This window comes from Tachypleus tridentatus, chromosome 13 (assembly GCF_004210375.1).
Source record: "Tachypleus tridentatus isolate NWPU-2018 chromosome 13, ASM421037v1, whole genome shotgun sequence".
In the NCBI taxonomy this organism is placed as follows: domain Eukaryota; kingdom Metazoa; phylum Arthropoda; class Merostomata; order Xiphosura; family Limulidae; genus Tachypleus; species Tachypleus tridentatus.
In genome coordinates, this window is record NC_134837.1 from 200492432 (window position 1) to 200516112 (window position 23681).

The window sequence follows — 23681 nt, forward strand, 5'->3', positions numbered from 1 at the left end:
AACTGTAATTATCATAACTCACCAGGAAGACAAAAGGTAAATTAAAAACCACTGTTAGTCACCTGAAGTTGGCCTTTCCAGTTCTGTTTTTGAGGTATTTGATGGCCATTTTCAGAAAAAAAAGTAATAAACGTTTTAAAAGACTTGTAGCAAAATTTGAATTATAACTCCTCAGGATGAGTAACAGACAGTTCAAACAGCAGTGTTAGTCACCCAAAGTTGGCCTTTCCAGTCCCAGTTTAGAGTTATTTGATGTTACGGCCATCTTCTACGACAGAAGTAGATGTTAAAGAGAAATGGGACAGTTGATTTTGAATAGTGGCGAGAACAGGGTGTGAACCAACGTGAAGTGAAGTGAAAAAGTATGGTCCATCAAGGAAGGAAAACACATCCACAGGTGAGATGCTTTGATAAGGAACGAAGTTTTGAAGCATATAGTAAAGACAATTGCATGCAGCAAAGGTGCAAAGAAGGTTCATGAGACTCCATGTATAAGCTCTGAACTGGGAAGGTGCAGAAAGCCCCAGTGCAGAGCCAAAGTCCTTGATGATGAATGAGGTTCAGTATCTTTAAGGCCAAGGATCTGGCAGAGCCATACACAAGTGATCCATAGTCAAGTTTCAATCAAATAAGAGCATTATATATCCTTGGCATAAAACAATGATCCGCTCCCCAAGTGGTGGTAGAGAAGACATGGAGGATGTTCAAATGCTCTTGTATATTTGACCCGTAGCTGCTTAATGTGTGGTATAAAGGTCAGCTTATAGTCAAAGATAAGCCTCAAGAACTTGGTCTCAGGGACCACAGGCAGTGCAATTTCACCGATACGGAGTTCAGGATCAGGGTAAATACTCCGTTGGCAGCAAAAGTGCATGCAAATAGTTTTAGAGAAGAAATTAAATCAGTTTGCTGTGGTCCACTTCAGTACACAATTGAGGGCAGTTTATAGTTGCCTCTCAATATATCTCATGTTCGATGACTGACATGAGTTGTGAAAGTCGTTGACATAGAGCCCATTTTCAACAGTAAGAAGGAGTTGTTCAATGATGGCATTAATCTTTATACTGAAAAGTGTGACACTTAAAACACAGCCCTGAGGGACTCCAAGTTCCTGTAGAAAAGAATGGGAAAGTGTCAAACCCACACAAACTTGGAATCTCCTGTCCATTAAAAATTTTTTAATAAAAATGGGTAAATGGCCATGTAACCTGTATATATGGATGTCTTGCCAAATGCCATACCTCCATGTTGTGTCATAAGCCTTCTCAATGTCAAAAAATATTGATACGAGATGTTGTCATTTGAGAAAGGCTTCTCTGATTGGTGTCACAAGTCGAATCTGGTGGTCCAAAGTGGAGCGCTGTCATCAGAACCCACACTGGGCAGATGATAGGAAGTTGTTTGATTCAAGGAACCAAACAAGACAAGCATTAACCGTCCTCTCTAAGATCTTAAAGAGACAGCTCGTCAAAGCAATTGGATGGTAGTTTGAAGGAATAATGGGATCTTTCCCAGGCTTAGAGAAAGATAGGACAATAGTCTGGCACCAGGCATCAGGTAAAACATTCTCCTGCCAGATCTGATTATAAACAATTAGAAGAATATCAAGAGAAGCAGGAGATAGATGGTGAAGCATGTCATAGTGTACATCATCTGATCCAACAGATGTACTGCCAGACTGATAAAGGGCCAGTTTTAGTTCCACCAGTGTAAAGGGATGATTATAGTCAAAGAGATAGTTTGAAAGGAAAGAGGTGAACGCTCTGCTCGAGTCTTGATGGCCATGAAGGTGGAGGAACAAGCAGAAGTGCTAGATACCTGGCAAAAGCTTTCACCGAGAGTATTGGTGATGCTCCAGACATCAGCTACTTCTTGACCATCATAGAGTAGATCGAGAGGGGACAGAATTATAGTGCCTACTGACTTTTCAAACCCTGTCCCATATGACCATAGAACTGGTGGTAGAAGATGTGCTAGTTGTGAACTTAATCCAAGATTCCTTCTGGCTTTGACGTCTTATCCACTGAGTATGTGCATGGGCCCGCTGAAAAGCGATGTGGTTTGAAAGTGTGGGATATCCACGGAAAGTATCCCAGGCCTGTTTTTGAGCCTTTCATGCCATGAGGCAGGCAGGATTCCACCATAGATGATGACATAGTGGAAAATGTGTCGAGGTTTAGGAATACACTGAGCAGCTGCTTGTATAATACAATCAGTTACTGCTACCACACAGTCATCTATTGATGGCTGACAGACGATAGCAAGATCAAGTTCTGCAAGAGCAGTGAAAGTGGGCCAGTCTGCCTGATCCAGCTTCCACCAGAGCACACAGGTAGGGTGGCAATGACCACGGCCAGTCTCTCTCAAAATTACAGGAAAATGATCACTGCCTCGTGGATTATTGTCAACCCTCCATGAAAAATGGGAGAATAATGAAGGGGAGCAAACGAGAGATCAGTAGCAGTAAAGGACTGACTAGGTCTGGGAAAATAAGTAGAAGAACCAGTATTGAAAAGAGAAAAGTTGTGATCAGAGAGCATACGCTCAACAGAGTGACCCCTCCTATCAATAACAGCACTTCCCCAGAGGGGTGATGTCCATTAAAGTGCCCCAGGATTAAAAAGGGAGATGGCAACTGTTAAATAAAAGCATCAAGGTTTTATTGATCATATGTCTCTCTAGGTGGAAGGTAGAGAGAACAAACAGTGATGGTATGACCCAAGGAAACACAGATGGCTATGGCCTTCAAGGGTGTGTTGAGTGACAAAGAAAGGGTGGGCACATGTTGATCAACCAACAGAGCCACCCCTCCATGCACTCATCCAACACACAGCCTGTCATTTCTGTACAAAGAAAACTGCCAAAAGGTGACTGTATTGGCAGGTTTCAGAAATGTTTCCTGTATGGAAAGACATACAGGATGGTAGGAATCAATAAATTTGTAGGAAACAAAGCTTTTTTACTGACTTTTGAGAGCCAGCAAGTCCCTCTAGTCCCTTCTGAATGAAAAAGGGAGACATATGCCCTGAAGGTTTGTCTAAAAGTGAGTGCAATATAAGAAAATGAGGTACAATAGGTATTACAGATGGTGAAGATTGCTGCTCAGAAACTTCAAGACATGGTCATTTACCTGTCTTTTCACTATTTTATTTACATTTTTATTTGGAGGATCCATAAGAAAAAACGAAATTTGGTGCCCACTGACTCCACCCACCATGGAGCCCTACAAGGGGATGCACTACAATGTCAACCAAGGACACTGCAGTAATGCCAGGGTTTCATGAGCACTATACCCAAACACCAGCATCAGAAATAATGTCCACAACACCTGTTGAGAACTTCCAACACTGGTACTTGGTTGGACAAGCCAACTGACCCAAGGGGAGCCACCCAAAGGCCACCCATCTACAGGAATTCAAGGCCAAAGTGGTGTGTTAGGATTGGACCCCTCAACCACCAGGATTCTCTCCTTCCCTTCACGGGTCACCATGCACGGCAAACACGTGGGTGAATGTTTAGATCTCAGAGGAATTAAAATGAAAGAACAGAACCTTTCCTTGGAGGTCCCCTCACCATGTACAGAAATCCACACCAAGGGATCATTTGATTGTATCACAAGGTGATTGTATATCATACACAAAAATGTATGAGATACTTCAAAAGTTCATTGATTATTAGGTTCTATAACAAAGTGATTGTATATCAAATACAATTATTTAAGTTTTGCACGAGCATGTTGCAATTAATGGAAAATTTCATTCCAAAAAGGGTTAACCTTTATTCAACTTTAAAAAAATCCATGAAATCATAATCACTTTATTTATTTTCAAAAGATGACATCTTAAATTAATTGTGTTTAAAATTACAGTTTTTAAGAAAAATTAGGTAAATTAAATTAATTTATGAAGAAAACAAAATGGAAGAAATTTTGTAAATTTAAAAATAATACTCTAATGAAAAATAAAACAATGGCAACTTACTTTTGGCAAAGACACAAGGAATGCTCGAAATACTGGAGAATTCCTGGGTAAAAATACAAGACACACTGAATATTATCTTGTCAGTTGTTATGCAACAAAACACTTATTTTGTACTACAACACAGTACTTTAAACTTAGGCTACAATAATGTACATTTCAGTCATTATGGGCAATCTAATAAGTTTCTTCATATGTAACAGAAAAAGTTTATATGTGGGGTATTGTGTGCAGAGATTGAGTACATTATATTAAATTATCTCACCATCAATCCTGTCATATTCTATCTGATAACCAAGCATCTTGTAAAAAAGCCACTGCAGTACAGTTTCCATTGCAAAAAACACGTCATAAGACCATCGAGTCCAAAGCACACAATTTCTCTTTCCTAGTGCTCATTTTCTTGATCTTATTGCATAGAAATCCATCAGTGCTGCATCCAACAACTTGACCAGAACATTTTCATATTAAACAGTATGAAATATCCATTTCATTCTCCAGCTACCTGAGGTATGGGACAGTTGAACAGGAGGTATAACAACAATCTTACCATTGTGAACCAATATCCTGTAGCCTCATTTGCAGATGGAGATCCTTCTTGACATGTCATACTGTTACATGGGACATGTGAATGACATTTGCCACTGACTTTTGAGTTCTTGGACATTAATTTGTTATAAGACATCATAATTTGCTAACCATAGTTATGACAGAATTTACTGAAGGTTTTCTTCTTGTTTTTGCTGGGACCCCACACTGATCCATATTTCTTTGTTTTCAAATGTCACTAAGTAGAACAGATATTGCCATCTTGGAAATTCTAAATCCCAAATATGAGTGTTAGAATATTTGTTTAGGAAAGTGCTATTACATACACTTCTCAAAAGCAATAAGGTTTTTTTGACATCACACCACCACCTATGAAATGCCAAACAATGTCAAAATGTTGTTCTGATACATTCCTCATACAACCCTCTGTATTTCTTGCAACTTATTTAGATTTGACATCAATCATTTAAGAAAAAAAAATTATTTTATTATGTTCAAATGAGAAAACAGTTCACAAGTTAATGGAATATTTTATTCTTCACTATACTGTCAATATATTATTAAACAGTATTTCTTTCTTTGAGTCCAAATCACTATCAAGTTGAAAAGTTAGTTTTACTAAGAAGCTGTGAAAGGTTATGCAAAGATTCTTACCACTCATAATTTCCCTTTCATGTTTATTTAATTTTAAAATATCTTTCATCTGACGTCCAAACAAAACTACCATTTGTCCCATCCTAATATGTACATGCTTGTTATCCTTTTACGTAATCAATGGTTCAATAGTTTGTTTTTCAGAATCAATTACTAAAATATTATTTACTTTAAAGCTTGAAAAATGGGTTAAATATTAAAGAGTAAATACTTACAAAATACTAATTAACTAATGCTGTTTAAACCAAAAGATGACAATTAAATATCTCACCTTAATTTGTGTGGAGGTATTAAAAATCCTTTCTCTGCAGGATTGTAGCCCAATAATATATTCAAGTGGCGTAAAATTATGTGCTGAAATTTATACATTACATGATTTTAATTACCTCACATCTGACAATTATTCAGCTTTGTTTTGCTTTTATTGGAAAATGATAACCAAGTGATATAAAACTGATAAACCTTCATCTTTAATCTTCATGGTTAACTACCATCATCTAATTTGGAGAAAAGACATTTTCAAAAGAGAGTGAGATACTGACTGCCAAGTTAAAGTCATGATGACTTAATACAAACTGTTAAAAGAAAATTGGAATATTAATCAGGAAACAAATCCAGTTGTGATTAAGTCATCAAGCTTGTAACGTAACAATTAAAATGTTGCTTTCTCAAATCACGTTTAGTTAATTCATTAAAAAAGGTTACTTCCACTTCCAATTTATACTACACAGTACAAACATTGCTCACACCTGAAATTCAAGTGCCCAACATAACTTGCATATGTGCAGTTATCACATATCAGGTTTGAAATGCACAAGCTAATATTTATCAAACTTCACTGACAGATTCACGATACATAGAACAAGGAATACACTGAATAATTTCACAATATTTTCTTTACAAACTTTTCTAATAAATAGCTTTACAAATAAGATAAACTACAGATGCAAATTCCATCTTGATTAAAGGTTTAGAACAATATTAGGTCATGACAGATATTACATATTCTAAAAAACTTTTATAATACTGATATTTACACAGTTTGTTGTAGCAACCATGTCAACAAATACGTATGTTATTTCTTTAGGAAACTGTTTACATTACCAGTAAACATTGCTAATGATGTTTAGATTTTGATTTTTTTAATAAACCAAATACAATCTCAAGGACTTAACTAGATGTATGTCCAGATGTTCATACTGCAGTCTGCAAAAGCAGTACTGACATAAATATGCAAGTTGATAAAATTTAATCAAACATACTAATGTGTATCATTTTTTTAAACATGATACACATGTTCAACCTTTACTATTCCTTATTGCTTATATAATGCTTATGGACTCATACAGGTCCAAAGTTAAAATTTATTGTCCTTACTTATGTTTAAATAAATCACTAACATAATTATAATCTAACTTCACAGGATGACTACATAACTTTGTATACTTACTAGTTGTTCCTGAAACTTCAATTTTGAAACAGAGAGCATTTTAAATTAATTCATTTTAACACACAAACAGATATAAAATAAATAAAAAAATTACAATTTTCATTCTGTTGAGACACTGTGCACATCTTATCAAACAGTCTGTATCTCAGATACATTTAATTCGCTAAGAAAAGAAAACTTTAAAAAGTTTTAAAATGCGTTTTGACAGCTCACCTGGTTCCTCGCCATAGCCTTTTCTTCAGATGGATGAGAGTGATCTTCTCTAGATAAAAACTGAGGTGGTGAGGAAAGAAAGAAGGAAAAAACAAACCAAACGGAGCAACAAAATAATAAAAAAGAAAAGACAGAGAGAAAAAGAGAAAATACTTACATAAGTGCCAAGAATTAAGTTTTAGAAAAAAAAAACATAATTTTAACATAATCATTTCTAAACACATTTCTTACAATACATTATACAAGCAATTAAAAAACAATAAGTATTGTAACCGTTATAAAAATAAATATATTTTGATGACAAAAGATCAGTAATATCTAAGATTCAGAAATTAGTTTAAACTGCTAAAAACATTGAAGTGCAATCTTCAGCATGTGATTAAAGTTGTTGAAAACCTTTAAAGATAAAAGCATGTCAGTTAAACTGCTTAAAGCTGATTTAATAAACAGAATGTTAGAATTTGGACTTAACACACAACAGGCAGAAATTGATCAAAACATTTAAAATTGCTCATTTTTTGTGAAAGACTACAGAAGTCTTTATCAATTTTTTTACATTTTTTATACATTTATTTAGGGAAGATAACATTTCAAGCTAACACTCTTTACCATGTTGCAAAACATGCCCTAAAAATAAAAATAAAACTCTGTGCCCAGATATTTTCAAAAGTTTTTTTGTTTCTTCTTCCATAAACCCTAGACACAAAATCCACTATAAAAAGAACAAATAAACATTACATGTTTGCTGAGGAACATTATTATGAACAACTTTCACTTTTATCAGTAATAATCTGTAGAAAAAGATAAGAATGTACATAGTATGAACAACTAATATATACTCTTCAAAAAAAGAAACGCAAAAGGCAAAATATGAGACAAATTGTTAACAAGTTTATTCCAGGTAGTTCTGTATGACATGTGTGAAACTTTGCACATTTACTGCTGAACATCCAAAGTCTGCAAAGGCGAAGTCCACGCTCACTAGGTGAAGTTTAACGTCACTCAACGTCAATAACGAGTATGCCCCCCGTGAGCATCAATAACTGCTTGCCATCTCCTGCCCATGGAAGTGATGAGATGATGAATCACATCCTGTGGAATGGCTGTCCACTCAACCTGCAAAGCTGCTGCAAGCTGAGGTAGAGTCTGCAGTTGAAGTTGTCGCAGACATTGATCCAACTTGTCCCAAAGATGTTCGATGGGGTTTAAATCTGGTGATCTGGAGGGCCAGGGAAGAACGTTGATGTTGTGGTGTCTCAATAAGACAGTGGTGAGTCGGGCTGTGTGAAGACGGGCGTTGTCATGTTGAAAAATGTCGTTGACGTTCACCATGATGGGTTGCACATGGGGCCTAAGAATCTTGTAGACGGTTGCATACAGTCTGATCGGAAATCCTACGCAGCCCTGGTATGGTTGAGGCAGTAGACGTTGCAGTGGTGGTCCTATCCCGAAGGTGACGTAACCAGATGTTGCGATCTTGTGCGGGGATGGTCACACGAGGTCTGCCAGATAGTGGACGGTCACGAGTTGATCCATGTTGTTGGAGACGATTCCATAGCCTTGTGATGATGCTTGGGTGGACAATCACAGCTCTGGCAACATCTGATAGAGATTCGCCTGCTTCCAAGCGACCAATGGCGTTGTTGCATTGTGCTTTTGTATTTTTGTTTTTATTTAAACAGTAATTGAAAATATTTTAGCTTTAAAACATAAAAAATTCATATAAAACAGCAAATAACTAACTAACCTGCATAAGTAAAAATACAAGCAAATGTAGAGTATCTTTGTCATGGTCTTCCAAGTCCATGACATGATGTAGAACCTGGTTAAAATGGTATTCCTCTTGAACCAGTTCTTTAAGGTGGCCATCTAAAAAACCAAAATACTAAAAGAAGTAACCAGTTCTTTAAGGTGGCAACCTAAAAAATAAAAATACTAAAAGTAGCATCTTAGATAACAAACAGAGACTCTTCTAAATGTCTATGGTATGAACAAACGTTTCTTAGAAACATATGGTAAGAACAGTTATTATATTCCTGAATACCATCAATAAAACTGTATTAACCACTGACAGACATAGTGTAACACCATCAAAAACTAAAAAATGTTCATGTATCATAAGCTTTTTCTTACAATATGATTGAAAATATATTTTATAACATTTTAAAACATATTAAAAATGAAACCAACATGTATTATTCTTGTAATAAAGTAGAAATTACTCAGTCTAGAGATTTCACCAGTAACCATCATAGAGTAGACAAACAGGGTCCAAGTCAGAGTAGAGATGTAATCTACCACCTTCAAGGAATACACAAACACAAATCCAAGACAGACTAAAGATGTAATCTACCACCTTCATGAAGTGCAAAAACAAAGATCCAAGTCAAATTAGAGGTGTAATGTACCATCTTCATTCAGTACACAAACACAGATCCAAGTCAAACTAGATATGTAATCTACCATCTTCATCCAGTACACAAACACAAGTCCAAGTCTATATGGGAAAAAAATAAAACATATGTTCCAATTTGTTCCAATATTTGGTCAGAGAATCCCATGAGATGTTTGATCTTGAGCTTGTGCTAATTGGCAGGCATTCTTACACCCAGTAATAGCTTTACTTTGTAAATCACTCATGTGATGCATGTGTATACATGCATTTTATCTTCAGCATCAACCTGACTGCATATGGAAGACAGTACTTCATACTTACACAGCATCAGTCTACATTACCTGTACTATAAGTTAGTTTTATCTTGAGTAAAAGATCTTATATGAAAATTAAAGCTTATTGTATTGTTTTGATAAAATAGTAACTTAAATTTCTTAATAAGATCTTTAATTTTTTAGAATGAATTTCACACACACTACAAGTATGCTGTCTTCCCATGTGGAAACGTGCACATATCACTAACTGAACTTATTATCAAACTGAAAGGGATGAAGTGACCACAATCCATCATCTCTGATGAAACAGTGGGATTTGACAATTACTTTTACAATGCACCCACAACTTGTAAACAAAATCCCTGTTTCTGTAGCAACAAGGTGCAAAACATAACACCTTATATTCATAGTCTTGGTATACTTACCTCTAAACCACACCTAGCCTAAAAAATAAACAAAAGAGTATTACATTAGTAATGCTAAAAGGTTATATTTAAAGAAACTTTTTTTCCTTTAAAAAGACAAAAAGATACTTTATTATAATTATGAACAAAGAATTATTTTCTTCATACAACCATGATCAATACCTGGGAAAAAGCTGTTTGGAAGGTGTTGCAGGGAGGGTCCTCCACCAGGAGCACCAGCCAGTTTGGAACTTTTTCTTTTGAGAACAGGAGCAGATGACTGACGACTATAAATCTTTTCCTTGTCGGCTGTAATGTTAAGTTTCTAATATCTTAAAACACATATTTCTTTTAGTAGTGCATAAGTTACAGTTTAAATACTGCAAATAAATCACCAAGCCCAAAGACCAGTCCCAAGAGTCTTGCATTTGTTAATTAATTCTTTGTTTCTTAATAAACACAAGTGTACACTACAACAAAACTACAGATTAAATTATACATTCATATTAGATTTAAAAAATATCCCAAACAATTAATCAAACAGACATTTTTTACAGTGCTCACAGAGTGAAAAATAAAGATACCACATTTCTTTAGATTCTACTTGCTTAAAAGCTAAATATCTCACTGAAAATAAGTTTTAACTAATCAACATGGAAGAATTAGAGTGAGCGTGTCACTACTTCACTTTTACAGACTTACATCCAAAATTTAATTAAACTACTTTGTTATCAGTGTATCTTCCTACAATTGGCATCAAAATATAGTTTACAGTACTAATTTTTATATTATTTAAATTCTAATTTTTTTTTAATTTCAAAAAGAAATATCAAAAAAATTCTCAACCTCCATCAGTGAGTCATATGATGTACTAGTACTATAAACCTCCACCTGTGAGTCATATGAGGTACTTGTACTGCAAACCTCCACCTATGACTCATATGATGTACTAATACTGTATAGCTCCACCTGTGAGTTATATGATGTACTAGAACTGTATACCTTCATCTGTGAGTCATATGACATACTAGTACTGTATACCTCCACCTGTGAGTCATATGATGTACTAATACTGTAGCTTCCCATTTACATATATTTTTTCTCTTACCTTATAATAGTTTAAGATTATTAAACTAATTAGAAATACACTAAGAAGCCACAATATAAAACTTGAACCTCTGTTATTCTTGCATTACTATATTTGTTCAACCCACATGATAAGCCCCTCCAATATCCTGTCTTTTACAAAAATCTATAATATTCTGTGACACTGCTATTGGACATATCTATAACTAAAAGAAAAAGTATGTGGAAATTTAAGAAACCAGAGAGAATCTAAAACCACTCTGACTTCCAAGTACGAAACATGTCAGCTTTGATATATTAATTTGAGGACTCAATATTTTGTGTTAAAAAGACATCTTTATAATATAAATAATCTCCTCCCAACAGTGAAGCTGATCAAAACCATACAAAAAGAAATAACATCAATTCCCCTCACCCCCCACTGTGACCCACAACACCAAAGGAGTATGATCAAGGGAGGAATACAGACAATCTTAAAAACATCTGAAGATGTATTTTGATTGGTTCAACTCTAAATCCAAAACCCAGTCACAGGGTACTAACATCCATCCAGGGGTAAAATGAGAGCTTCCAATCAGAGGGGTGAACTACTTTGTGAGTGTATACTGCATATTGGAGGATAACACATCATATACACCCCAGCACACCACTTCCTTACTTTGCACTGAATGTTTATAGCCATCTCTGTGTGCAACTCATTCAGGGGAATGCCTCCTCAGTCAACCACTCCAGGTGCTGGGAGCCGGAAAGTGGTAAAGAATCCCATACTTGACGAGAAGAAAGGAAGGTAAGATCTCAGTGGAGAGTCTGGAGGAATGTCATCACTAAAACAGTGCAATGAGTGATGATCAAACCCTCTTTTAAGAAGCAGACCATACCGATTTATTCAATACAAGTCATGGCAAGAATGGGCAGCTATCCCCTTATGCTCCTTTTGGTGGAGAAGTGACACACAATGATCTACTTGAGAGTTATGTTGGAATTATTCAATTCCAATAAGGGAGAGCAGAAGACTTGTAACATGTGTAAATAAAATATTGTTATGTAGAGGGCAGCACTAGACAAGAACAAAAGGTAATTCTTATTTTACTTCATTGTTTAAATTTTAATTCATTGTACTTTTATGATTTCACTTCAGTTAGTGTTAGGCAAGAGAAAATAAGAAATAAATAATGGTAGATTTCATTTTAAAGGTCCTGAAGATTTTGTAAATGAAATACAAAAACTGAAAGATTAAACATATTTCCCTTTTCACCATGGAAACTGCACTGTAATCAAACTCAGTAAAAGTTTCACAAATTCATATATAGATTTGTAGTATGAAAATGCATTATTAAAAAGTTTAATTTTTGTGTACAACATACTTGTAATGTTTACAAAAAGACTGGAAATGATCAACAAGATACATATAGTAAACACAATTATATTACATATAATTTTATGGTTACATAGTGGTTATAAGGTCTGTCAAACTGACCAAGATCATTTACTTAAATGGATATGGTGACAAAGACTCGGAGTTTGTGTTGTGTCCTCCAAACTTACAGTTCCGTTCTCACAGCTGCCATTTCTTTAAAAGGTACTTCATTTTTGTCCAGATATAATTCTCAATAACTTGGGAAAATACACATAACTGAAAACTTGTTGAAAGAGAAATGTCACACACAAATAAATTAAAAACAAAATAGTGATCAGATGTGTGAATTCTAAAAAATTAAAGTGAGGTATGGAAAACACCTTCAAAATAATGTTCAACTTAAATTACATTTTTTTCAGGTATTTAATAATGACCAGTAAGACACAGACTGTTGCTTATACGTTCCAAACAAAATAGTTTTCTGATATGTTATCAGGCCAGTGAACCCACCAAGCAAGCTCATAACCTGAAAACTATTCCGCAAATAGAAATTAAGACTAAACCAAGAACTAAATGACTTTATACTTGTCATAGATCATCGTTATTGTGATGACACTGAAAATATTTTAAATAAGGATAGAACTTTAAAAAAGGCACCAAATACAGACTGCAGAAAATATGTTTTCTGTAGTGTAAAACTGTGTCTTTGTTTCATTAGCTATACAAAAAAATACATCAAATACAGGCTATAGAGAATGTAGAATGTTTCACTACACTATAAGAACTGTTTTTGTTCCATTAGTTTTTAAAATGATATCAAACAGAATATACAGAAAATTATTTCTATGCTGTAAAAGTTCAGTCTTTATTCTATTAGCTATAGAAAGAGCATGATCCATTTTAATTTTCTTGGTTTTATTACTGTAGCAATAGGCATCATGTGAAAAAAAACTGGAAGTCCATCAGGCACTTACCATAAAACTAATATAAACAACAATTGATTTAGTGTGATATACTGGTGTGATTCTAGACATTTTAGTTCTCTTAGGCTAAGCTAAGAATTATGTACTATTTAGATTTTAGATGCTTTTATTAAAAATATATAACAATAAATAATATTTATAAAACCAAGGAGTTCCCATACTCACTACATATTCTGGCTTGTTTACTCTTGAGTAAATATATTTGAGATTTCATTTAAGGTTTCTTGATTCACAATTTGTATACCCAGAAATATGTAAAGCTTTAAAATGTACACTTTAAAACACAAAAATATATCTAGCACTAAAACAGAATTTCCTTTTTCTAAGTAACCTATCAATAGCTTAAAAAGCAGTTTCTCATCAGAATAAAAACTTTCATCAATAAAAGTCTGTCAGTTCTCAGTAACTAATTTTTTAAAGCAGAAAAACTTAACACATAATTTTAACACTTACATAGAAGAGAATCTGCTATTCTATTAGTTATAAACATTGGTTATACATTTTGGATGCAATATTGTAAAAAGTCGTGATGAGTACTTCATCGCAACAGTTCAAATCTGGATCAGAGATAACTGTTGACTGAAAGTTTGATGTAAGTTATGTACTATTGTAAAGAATGACTTTACTGTAGGATGAAAAAGTTTGATGTAAGTTATGTATTATTGTAAAGAATGGCTTTACTGTTGAGTGAAAGTTTAATGTATGTTATGTATTATTGTAAGGAATGACTTTACAGTAAGATGAAAAAGTTTGATGTAAGATATGTATTGTTTTAGATTTTTCTATTTTTAACTATATTCTAAGGGAACAAGTATTTTTGTTGTTGTTTGTTTGAGAATACATACTTCAGTCACTAGATAAAAACACATTTTAGTGAAATGAATTTAAGGATTATGAATGAATGATCAATCAACTAGAAAGCTAGTCTAGCACTGAAACAGAATTTCCTTTTTCTAAGTAACCTATCAATAGCTTACAAAGCAGTTTCTCATCAGAATAAACACTTTCATCAACAAAGTCTGTCAGTTCTCAGTTACTAATGGTTTAAAGCAGAAAAACTTAATGCAGAATTTTAACACTTATATAGAAGAGAATCTGCTATTCTATTAGTTATAAACATTGGTTATACATTTTGGATGCAATATTGTAAAAAGTCATGAAAAGTACTTCATCGCAACAGTTCAAATCTGGATCAGAGAAAACTGTTGACTGAAAGTTTGATGTAAGTTACGTATTATTGTAAAGAATGACTTTATTGAAAGTTTGATGTAGGAATGAAAGTAATATATTATTTTAAAGAATGGCTTCATTGTTGGGTGAAAATTTAATGTATGTTATGTATTATTGTAAAGAATGACTTTACTGTTGAGTGAAAGTTTAATGTAAGTTATGTATTATTGTAAAGAATGGCTTTACTGTTGAATGAAAGTTTAATGTAAGTTATGTATTATTGTAAAGAATGGCTTTACTGTTGAATGAAAGTTTAATGTCAGTTATGTATTATTGTAAAGAATGGCTTTACTGTTGAGTGAAAGTTTAATGTAAGGTATGTATTATTGTAAAGAATGGCTTTACTGTTGAATGAAAGTTTAATGTAAGTTATGTATTATTGTAAAGAATGGCTTTACTGTTGAATGAAAGTTTAATGTCAGTTATGTATTATTGTAAAGAATGGCTTTACTGTTGAGTGAAAGTTTAATGTAAGGTATGTATTATTGTAAAGAATGGCTTTACTGTTGAGTGAAAGTTTAATGTCTGTTGAATGAAAGTTTAATGTCAGTTATGTATTATTGTAAAGAATGGCTTTACTGTTGAGTGAAAGTTTAATGTAAGGTATGTATTATTGTAAAGAATGGCTTTACTGTTGAGTGAAAGTTTAATGTAAGGTATGTATTATTGTAAAGAATGATTTTACAGTAAGATGAAAAAGTTTGATGTAAGGTATGTATTGTTTTAGATTTTTCTATCTTTAACTATATTCTAAGGGAACAAGTATTTTTGTTGTTGTTTGTTTGAGAATACATACTTCAGTCACTAGATAAAAACACATTTTAGTGAAGTGAATTTAAGGATTATGAATGAATGATCAATCAACGAAAAAGCTAGTCAATTTGACAGTATACAAATACTACATACTTTACAAACAAATTCATATATAAAAAAATGTTTTACTTCCTTAAGTCATCATTTGGAACATCCTAAATCTAAGAGTTACTTTCTTTAGTCTGTTCAAGAACTCTATCTGCTGTTTCATACCCTACTTTATGTTTGGAGGTACCTTGTAGCTGACACACAAAATATTGTGATGGGGAAGAGAGCTTGTGGCTGACAACTGGAGCATTATACAGTTCATTTTGAGCTACAAAGAAAACGTAAATGCAAGTAGTTTGTACCTTATCTCAGTAAGTGAAGACATGCTAAGCAAATCCGGTCTTCACTTTCCACCTGTCACCATATTTGCTAATTTTTATCTCCCTTTGTTTTTTTCAGTTAAACCTGTTTTTAGTTCAATATTCCTCAAAAATTGGTTTAATTAAATCCGTATTATGGGACACAGTAACCAGTGCTACAACAGGACCAGATGTCTTCTTCTTCTAACCTCGATAAATTATTTTAACATATATAAAAACTTCAACATCATATCTCATTTCTTTAATTCCACCTGTAACAAACTGTACTTACAACTTTTATCCTGTTTGTAAATCATTCCACCAGGTGCAGACATGGCCCTTTTATAAGGACACTTAATCCCAACACTGGCCGACAGAGATCGAGAGTTGGTCGAAAGAGAAAGAGCCTCATGAGCACGACTCAATTTCTTTTGAAATATCTCACTGTTCATATTGGTGTTTTTCAAGTCTGGAATTCAACAATTATGTGTTATAAGTAAAGAGAAATAACAATAACAGAGAAAGTCCAGAGTAAATCAAAACACATTAATCAAAGAACAGTTAGCAAAAGAGTACAAGAATACAAGCACAGACTTCATGTAGTCATATTTGTAGCATTAAACTTAACAGCAATATCACATCAATAACCAATTTTCATTAATTACTTTATCAAATCTTTCCTGAAGAACAAAATGGAGAATTTCTTTTTGTTATTATTTTAATGGTATTTTACAAGTTAATAAAAACTATCATCAGTAATAGTGATACAAGTGAATGTTACCACCAGTCACAAGATTAGCTGTACTGGTGAACTTTTTCTTTATACATACAATAAGGCCTTCTGCTCTCCCTTTTTGGAACTACTACATTCCAACACATCTCTCATGTAACTCATCTTGCATCATTTTTTAACAAATAGTAACATCATATGCTCATGCAACAAGTTACTACTTTTACACTCCTCAACCAAACTATCCCTTCAAAGTTTGGTAAACATGTCAGCTCCAGAGAAGTTGGGAGAATGAGTGGAAAGTGTGAGTGGAGGCAGGTACCTATTGGAAATACATTTTTGGTATAGTAAAATTACCACTTCAAATATGGGATTTCCCTCCACTTCCAAGATTCAATAGATTTCCACACTGAATAGGATGAGAGACCAGTGTGAGGGAACAAAAGAAGTATCCCTGAAAGAATCCTAAGTACACCTGTAAGAATGAGAAATATCTGAAGATCAGTAGAAGAGAACTGCACCACTCCTAAACCAGGTATATTCTTCACTCTTGCATGGATGTGCATAAGAAATATGGGTGGAAGTTGAAAAAAGCACATCCAAGTGAAATAGAGTGGTGTGGCAGAAAAATGATCCTAACAAGAACAAGCAAAGGGAAGTTAATCTTAAGAGAAAAGTAGTTACACAAGGATGTACACCTGGATATAGTGGCTAAGTTGCAGTAGACCATGCTCAGTAAGTCAACAATGTACGAAAACTCCTCCCAGGATACCCTACTGTAAAATGAGGATCATACCATTTTCACCTGGGATTAATACTCCCATTGATTCCTGGATATGACACAAGAATTATCTCTGATCTGGAGGCCATGTCAGATTTATATCAGGAAACCACCATTGCTCTACTCTTGACTGAATAGTTATAGCCATCTTTCTGTAAAACCCTTTCAGGAGGGTGCCTCCATGGTCAGCCACCCCAGTGACTTGGAACTGGAAAAAAAGTGGAAGCCATTACCATGGAAAGTCCAACAGAATGTTATCACCAAATACAGTGCAATGGATGATCATGAAATATTATTTTGAAAAGCACACCATACTGAGTTATTCACTTAAGGCAGGGCAGGGATGGGCAGCAATCCCCTTCTGCTTTACCCTTGCAGTCCATGAATGGTACAGGCTGGGACAAGCAAATTTGTGAAATAAAATACTGCTATGTTATTCATGCTCAAGCAATTTTGTGAAACACCCCATCTCTATGATGAGCATATGAAGCCATGGAAGATAAAGCACAAGTAACATGGCTGTGCAGAGCAGATTTATAGTTCAAGAATACCTGGTCAGGCACCAGAGTACAGGATTAATTTATAAAGAATTAGAGAAAGACCCCTGAAAGAAGGAAAGTATGAATAAAACCTTAGCAGTAAGAGTCACACTGAAGCCTGAAGAATGATTACAGATGGTAAACAAAACTCTGATTAAGAGGAAACCATAATATGATTAAAATAGTGGGAGACAAACATACTGGGAGTGGTCCACATGCCAGTCTTTATAACCTCCTCCACCAGATGATGAAAACTAAAAGCAAGGGAAAGAGTGAAGTGTCCACATCATGTGAGGAAACATATAACAAAGTAAAGGAGGAAAAAGGTAGGGAACAATAAGCTAATTGAACCAAAACATGGACCCAATTGGTATGGGTTAAAGATGAGAGATCAGAAAGGCAGAAGAACTGCTCCGGGATAAAAAATCAGGAGCACGTATCCTGAAAAACAATAGTGTGAGCTATATAATAATGAAGGGTCCTGACAGAATACAGAAGCCTATCCACATCTGGTTGAGAGTAAAGATAAGATATAAAAGAAAAGGAAATAGGGAAATAATGAACAACTCTCCCACAATACTGAAGCTTTCGGAACAAAGGATTGTTCAGAATTAAGGAGAAAACAGGTAGGGTAATAAATGAATGGTACATGAAATTTAAATAGCAAACAAATTCAACCATTGGTATCCATAGGTTAAGAGAAGGAGATATGTTTTAAGGGACAGATGAAACAAGGTACACAAGAAAAGTAATTCAAACACAGGCTACATTAATGTCTTAATCTTAAAGGGTAGCATGCTCAGAAGGGAAACATTATCTGGAATGAATACAAGAGCACAGTTAAAACAGTGGAAGTAAACCCCATGGTATCTGGAAAAAAGAAAGGTATAGGATAAGGCCACCTGATATCTGAAAAGTGAGCAAAAAGAGACTAGAAAGCCAGATGAGAAATTCTACCACACAAGCTACCATAAGCTTGTCAACTAGAACCCCCGCTGTTAGAAGACCAAAAGCAGAATAATTTCCATTTGTATTAATATACTTCCATGTAAGATGACCATAATGAACTAGCAAACAAGAAAGAAATTCAACATATTAAACTAGATTGTCTTGCCAAGGACTGAACATCACCGAGTATGAAGACACAGGTTAGGATGTAGAATATGGGATTGAGGTCAGTGAAGAATGGAGAGAGAAAGTGAAAAAGGGGCAGCTGGAGATAGGAGCACTTATGGTAACCCATAAAGGAGTGGAGTGAGAAGAAGAAATCACCCAATAAAGCAACTGGATGGGAGGTACACATCAATATATCTATGACCAAACCTGGCTGAAGGCATCAGCCTCCAAAACCTGTGAATGTAGTATAGGTGACCAAATGAGGAGCAACCTGGTATTGACACCCATGGTAAAGGCATCCACTTGAGAAGAACCCTCACTGATGGCAAAGATCCTTGAAAACAAGTGGATCTAATGCTCACTCACTTGAATAGATACAGTCAGAGCACAAAAGACAATCCATGACTAGATTGAAAGCACAGTCCATGACATGCTCTAACTTGAATCTGATGTGCATGGGTCCAGTATAATAAATCCAATGTCCAAAAACATAGACCTCTGGACAAGGTGCCCCCTTGGTGGTTAATATGTGGCATCACTGTTGAATTGCCCCTCCTTATCCCTAAAGAGATACACTGCTTCTTCCACGGATTATATCAAGTACATAATGCCACAGAAAAGGTGCCAGACATAATTCACTGAGATATGTGTAAGGTAAATTTACCAGAACCAAAACTGCATTCCGACCTATAAGGTTCCAACAACAACAAAAACACATATGTAATACCACAGCCTAAGATAAAATGTGGGCTAAAGTGGAAGACAAAAAGGTAAGGATATCTGCATAAAATCACCCAGGATTTCTGTTGATAGATTCAAATAGATGTATAAAAGAAAGATAGTTTAAGAGAGTGGTTACTGTAAGGTGAGAATAATGGGCATGGGCAAGACTACATTTGATTCACAAGCTGTCCCCAAATAAGTAATGAGGAACTTAACAACTGTAGATTTAAAACTGGATAGTCTACACAATGGTAAGAGAGGGCAAACTGATCAAAAGTCCTTGGAAGATGCAGCACACTGATCACTCACTTAATTGCAAGACAAATTTATTATCATGTACACGAATACCCAAAGATCAGGGGAGAGATGAAAAACCAAAGAAGCTTGTTCATGCAATAAGGAAGGATGAGGTGAACAATATATAGGAGAAAGAATAAAATGTAGCAAAGCTGAGACACAAAATCCATAAAGACCAAACTAGGCCTACGTGATTCCTCAGGCTGTAAAAGGGTAGGAACAGCAAATTCTGGAGACAGGAAAACATAATCAAAGCCTGAGTCATTCTGTACAGGTTCATCCAACTTAGGAGGATCCTGGGCAATGAAATGTTTGATCTCCTGACTTATAAAAGCTGATAAATACACCATTGAGTTGCCTGTACCTGAAACCTGGAAAAAACATCAGAACTTATTACAGAAGAAAAGGTTCACGATATTTAGATGCAGAAATGTAGTGACAAGAGTGAACTGATAAATATTAATATATGAACTAGTGAAATAAATAAATATAAAGTTGAAAATTAAACACTTCATGTGGAAAAAAAATATCTGTCACTCAAAACACAAGACAAGACGTCTTAACTGAATTACTAACAAATGAGAAGTGGTAGTTTGGTAGAGAATTGCAGAAAGGCATCACATGAGCATATCATGCTATTAGTGGTTAAGAGGTGACATATGATGATTTCCATGGAAGACATGTGCAATATAACAGTTCTAACAGGGTAAGTAAAAAGCTTGTGACATGTGTAAAGAAAACGATCATGCATAGAGGGAAGCAATAAACAAAAATAATCTCGTGAGACAGGGTAAGCACTGTATTGGAAACTGTTTATGAAAATAAAAGTAAAAAACAACCACTATTTGACTTCATCTTCCAGAAAAGTCTGATGCTACCAGCAATCTCAGAATGTTATACAGATTATAAATATTCATACAAAGCTGGGAAAATGAATGACTTATGTTTTACAGTGATCAAAATAACATACATAAAGTGTTATACAATATTTAAATAAAAAGATTACAGAAATGTATATACAATGAAAATGATTCACAACATACACATATTTGTACATATCTTATGTATCATCTTCAATGTATATACTTTTGATGATGTAATTTATAGATTATAAAACACTTGATTGAAATTACAAAAGATTTGTGAAAAATGTTTTACTAACTGAAACTGATTCAACTTTAATTATTTTATAGTACAAATATTACACAAATACTTTTAAAAAATACTAAATTTTCACATATAATGGACAACAAATAAAACAAGAAATGTTTTGGATTTTCTCATATCTAAAGTAACGAAGTTTTTGACAGCTTAATGGATGTTAATATCATATCTACCTTAAAAAAATACAATGTGTTAAATACATTACACTTAAACAATTCTAAATATAAAAATCAAGGTGGAACAATGTGTATCTGAATTATATTTTAAAACTGTTTAGAAACCGTGACACCACCATAAGTAGGGTATGCCATAGTCACACATTCAATACCATGAAGATGGATTCAAAGTGAAAATTTAGAATTTCCAAGTAGATATTCTTGTACTTAATGTCACTGGAAAACAAATAAATAGCCACACTAACAATCAGAAAATCCATCAAGATTCATGGAAATAGGCAACCAGATTAGATCATGGTCAATACCAAGGATCATCAGTCCTCTACAATATCTACAACCAGATTGGATCATAGTTAGTGCCAAGGATCATCAGTCCTCTTCAATATCTATATCATGGATCTTGCCCACTTAACAGCCTAACCAGAGGCTAACTATCTTTCACTAATGACATTCTGGTATACAGTAGTTGTTATAAAAACCTTGAATCTGAAAGGAAGGTGTAACTATCTCTTAACAGGATAAGCAAACTATACAATAACCTAGGAATGGTCATCAATCCTATCAAAGTCACAGTCATGTTCTACCCACTTTACAACAGAAATAGTGATGAAGAGAAGTTATCACCATCCTTTTCGAGCACTGGTAGAAACACTGATGTACCTTATGGTAGCCTTTGACAAAAACCTCAACTTCATCTACTATATTAACCAGAGCTATCAGAGGAATCAATACACTTAAAGTTACAGCAAGAAACATAACTGAATAATGCTCTTTCTTATGCTCTACCAAAGTCTTATCCACAACATCCTGGATTATAAAGTACAAACAACGAGCTAAATAAAATACAAAACACTTGTTTAATATTGGTCACAGAATATACTTCAGCTACTCTCACAAGACTCAACAGTGTCACAGGATATACTTCAGTTACTCTCACAAGACTCAACAGTGTTACAGGATATACTTCAGTTACTCTCACAAGACTCAACAGTGTCACAGGATATACTTCAGCTACTCTCACAAGACTCAACAGTGTCACAGGATATACTTCAGCTACTCTCACAAGACTCAACAGTGTCACAGGATATACTTCAGCTACTCTCACAAGACTCAACAGTGTCACAGGAAATACTTCAGCAACTCTCACAAGACTCAACAGTGTCACAGGATATACTGCAGCTACTCTCACAAGACTTAATGGTATCACAGGATATACTTCAGCTACTCTCACAAGACTCAACAGTGTCACAGGATATACTTCAGCTACTCTCACAAGACTCAACAGTGTCACAGGATATACTTCAGCTACTCTCACAAGACTCAACAGTGTCACAGGATATACTTCAGCTACTCTCACAAGACTCAACAGTGTCACAGGATATACTTCAGCTACTCTCACAAGACTCAACAGTGTCACAGGATATACTTCAGCTACTCTCACAAGACTCAACAGTGTCACAGGATATACTTCAGCTACTCTCACAAGACTCAACAGTGTCACAGGATATACTTCAGCTACTCTCACAAGACTTAATGGTGTCACAGGATATACTTCAGCTACTCTCACAAGACTCAATGGTGTCACAGGATATACTTCAGCTACTCTCACAAGGCTCAACAGTGTCATAGAATACTAACAGTTGTTACAATGTAACATTCCTTAAAAGAACCTCGGACTGTACAGGCCATTCATCCTAACACTGAGCAACACCTCCTTTGAGCTAGACACTTCAACTATACAATAACCCACAGACACTAAACAAGTATAAGAATACTTGAAAGGTGTCTCAGAAAAAAGCAAAAGGTGGTCAGGTGCTACAACCACAGCTGAAATATTTAATATTTCCTGATATGAAATAAACATCTTATGCCACACCGGGATTTGTGGAAATCAACCTAGGCAAAGGAAAAGTAGAAGAAGCTTGTCAGTACCTAATTAAAGACTACAGTGAACTGTCATCTTCCATCCATGGTGAACTGTCATCTGCCATCATACACCCAAACTGTTCTTTTATTCATTAGATATCACTTAGGAAGGACAAATCCACCCACCCGGAATTAAGACTCTGGGAATGTCCAACTTATTTTATCACACAAAAACTCATAACAAGGAGAACTGTCTTTAATAAACCTACACTAACTAACAATAACTTAGTACATCAATAAAGATTTCACTTACCTCTGGCATATGTAACCTCTCCTATTCTCTCTAAACTCAACTGAGCTTCCAAAAACAGTGTATCAAATCGATTGAGAAAAAAGTCCCAAGTAATAAATCTGCGATCATACAAGTGATTATACAGTTGATAAATTGTATGAAGAATCATTGGGCGATCAATAATCATTGTGTCAAACTGTGCTTCAAGACACCACACCAGTAACTGAAATGCAAAATAGTTCAGAACTTCACATATAAGTCAAT

At 34.7% G+C, this 23681-nt stretch overlaps 1 protein-coding gene across 5 annotated transcripts in view; it reads right to left on the reverse strand.

Moving 5' to 3' along the window:
- unc79 (UNC-79 domain-containing protein) overlaps window positions 1-23681 on the reverse strand; it is a 152653-nt gene that overhangs the window by 71442 nt on the left and 57530 nt on the right. For all 5 annotated transcript variants that reach the window (XM_076483502.1, XM_076483501.1, XM_076483500.1 and 2 more), the window contains exons 26-32: window positions 23439-23640; window positions 16026-16202; window positions 10101-10226; window positions 8591-8712; window positions 6844-6903; window positions 5452-5534; window positions 3981-4023 (exon numbers count right to left, since the gene is read on the reverse strand). In XM_076483502.1, coding sequence (XP_076339617.1) covers window positions 3981-4023; window positions 5452-5534; window positions 6844-6903; window positions 8591-8712; window positions 10101-10226; window positions 16026-16202; window positions 23439-23640 — 813 coding nt within the window. The remainder of the gene's footprint in view (window positions 1-3980; window positions 4024-5451; window positions 5535-6843; window positions 6904-8590; window positions 8713-10100; window positions 10227-16025; window positions 16203-23438; window positions 23641-23681) is intronic.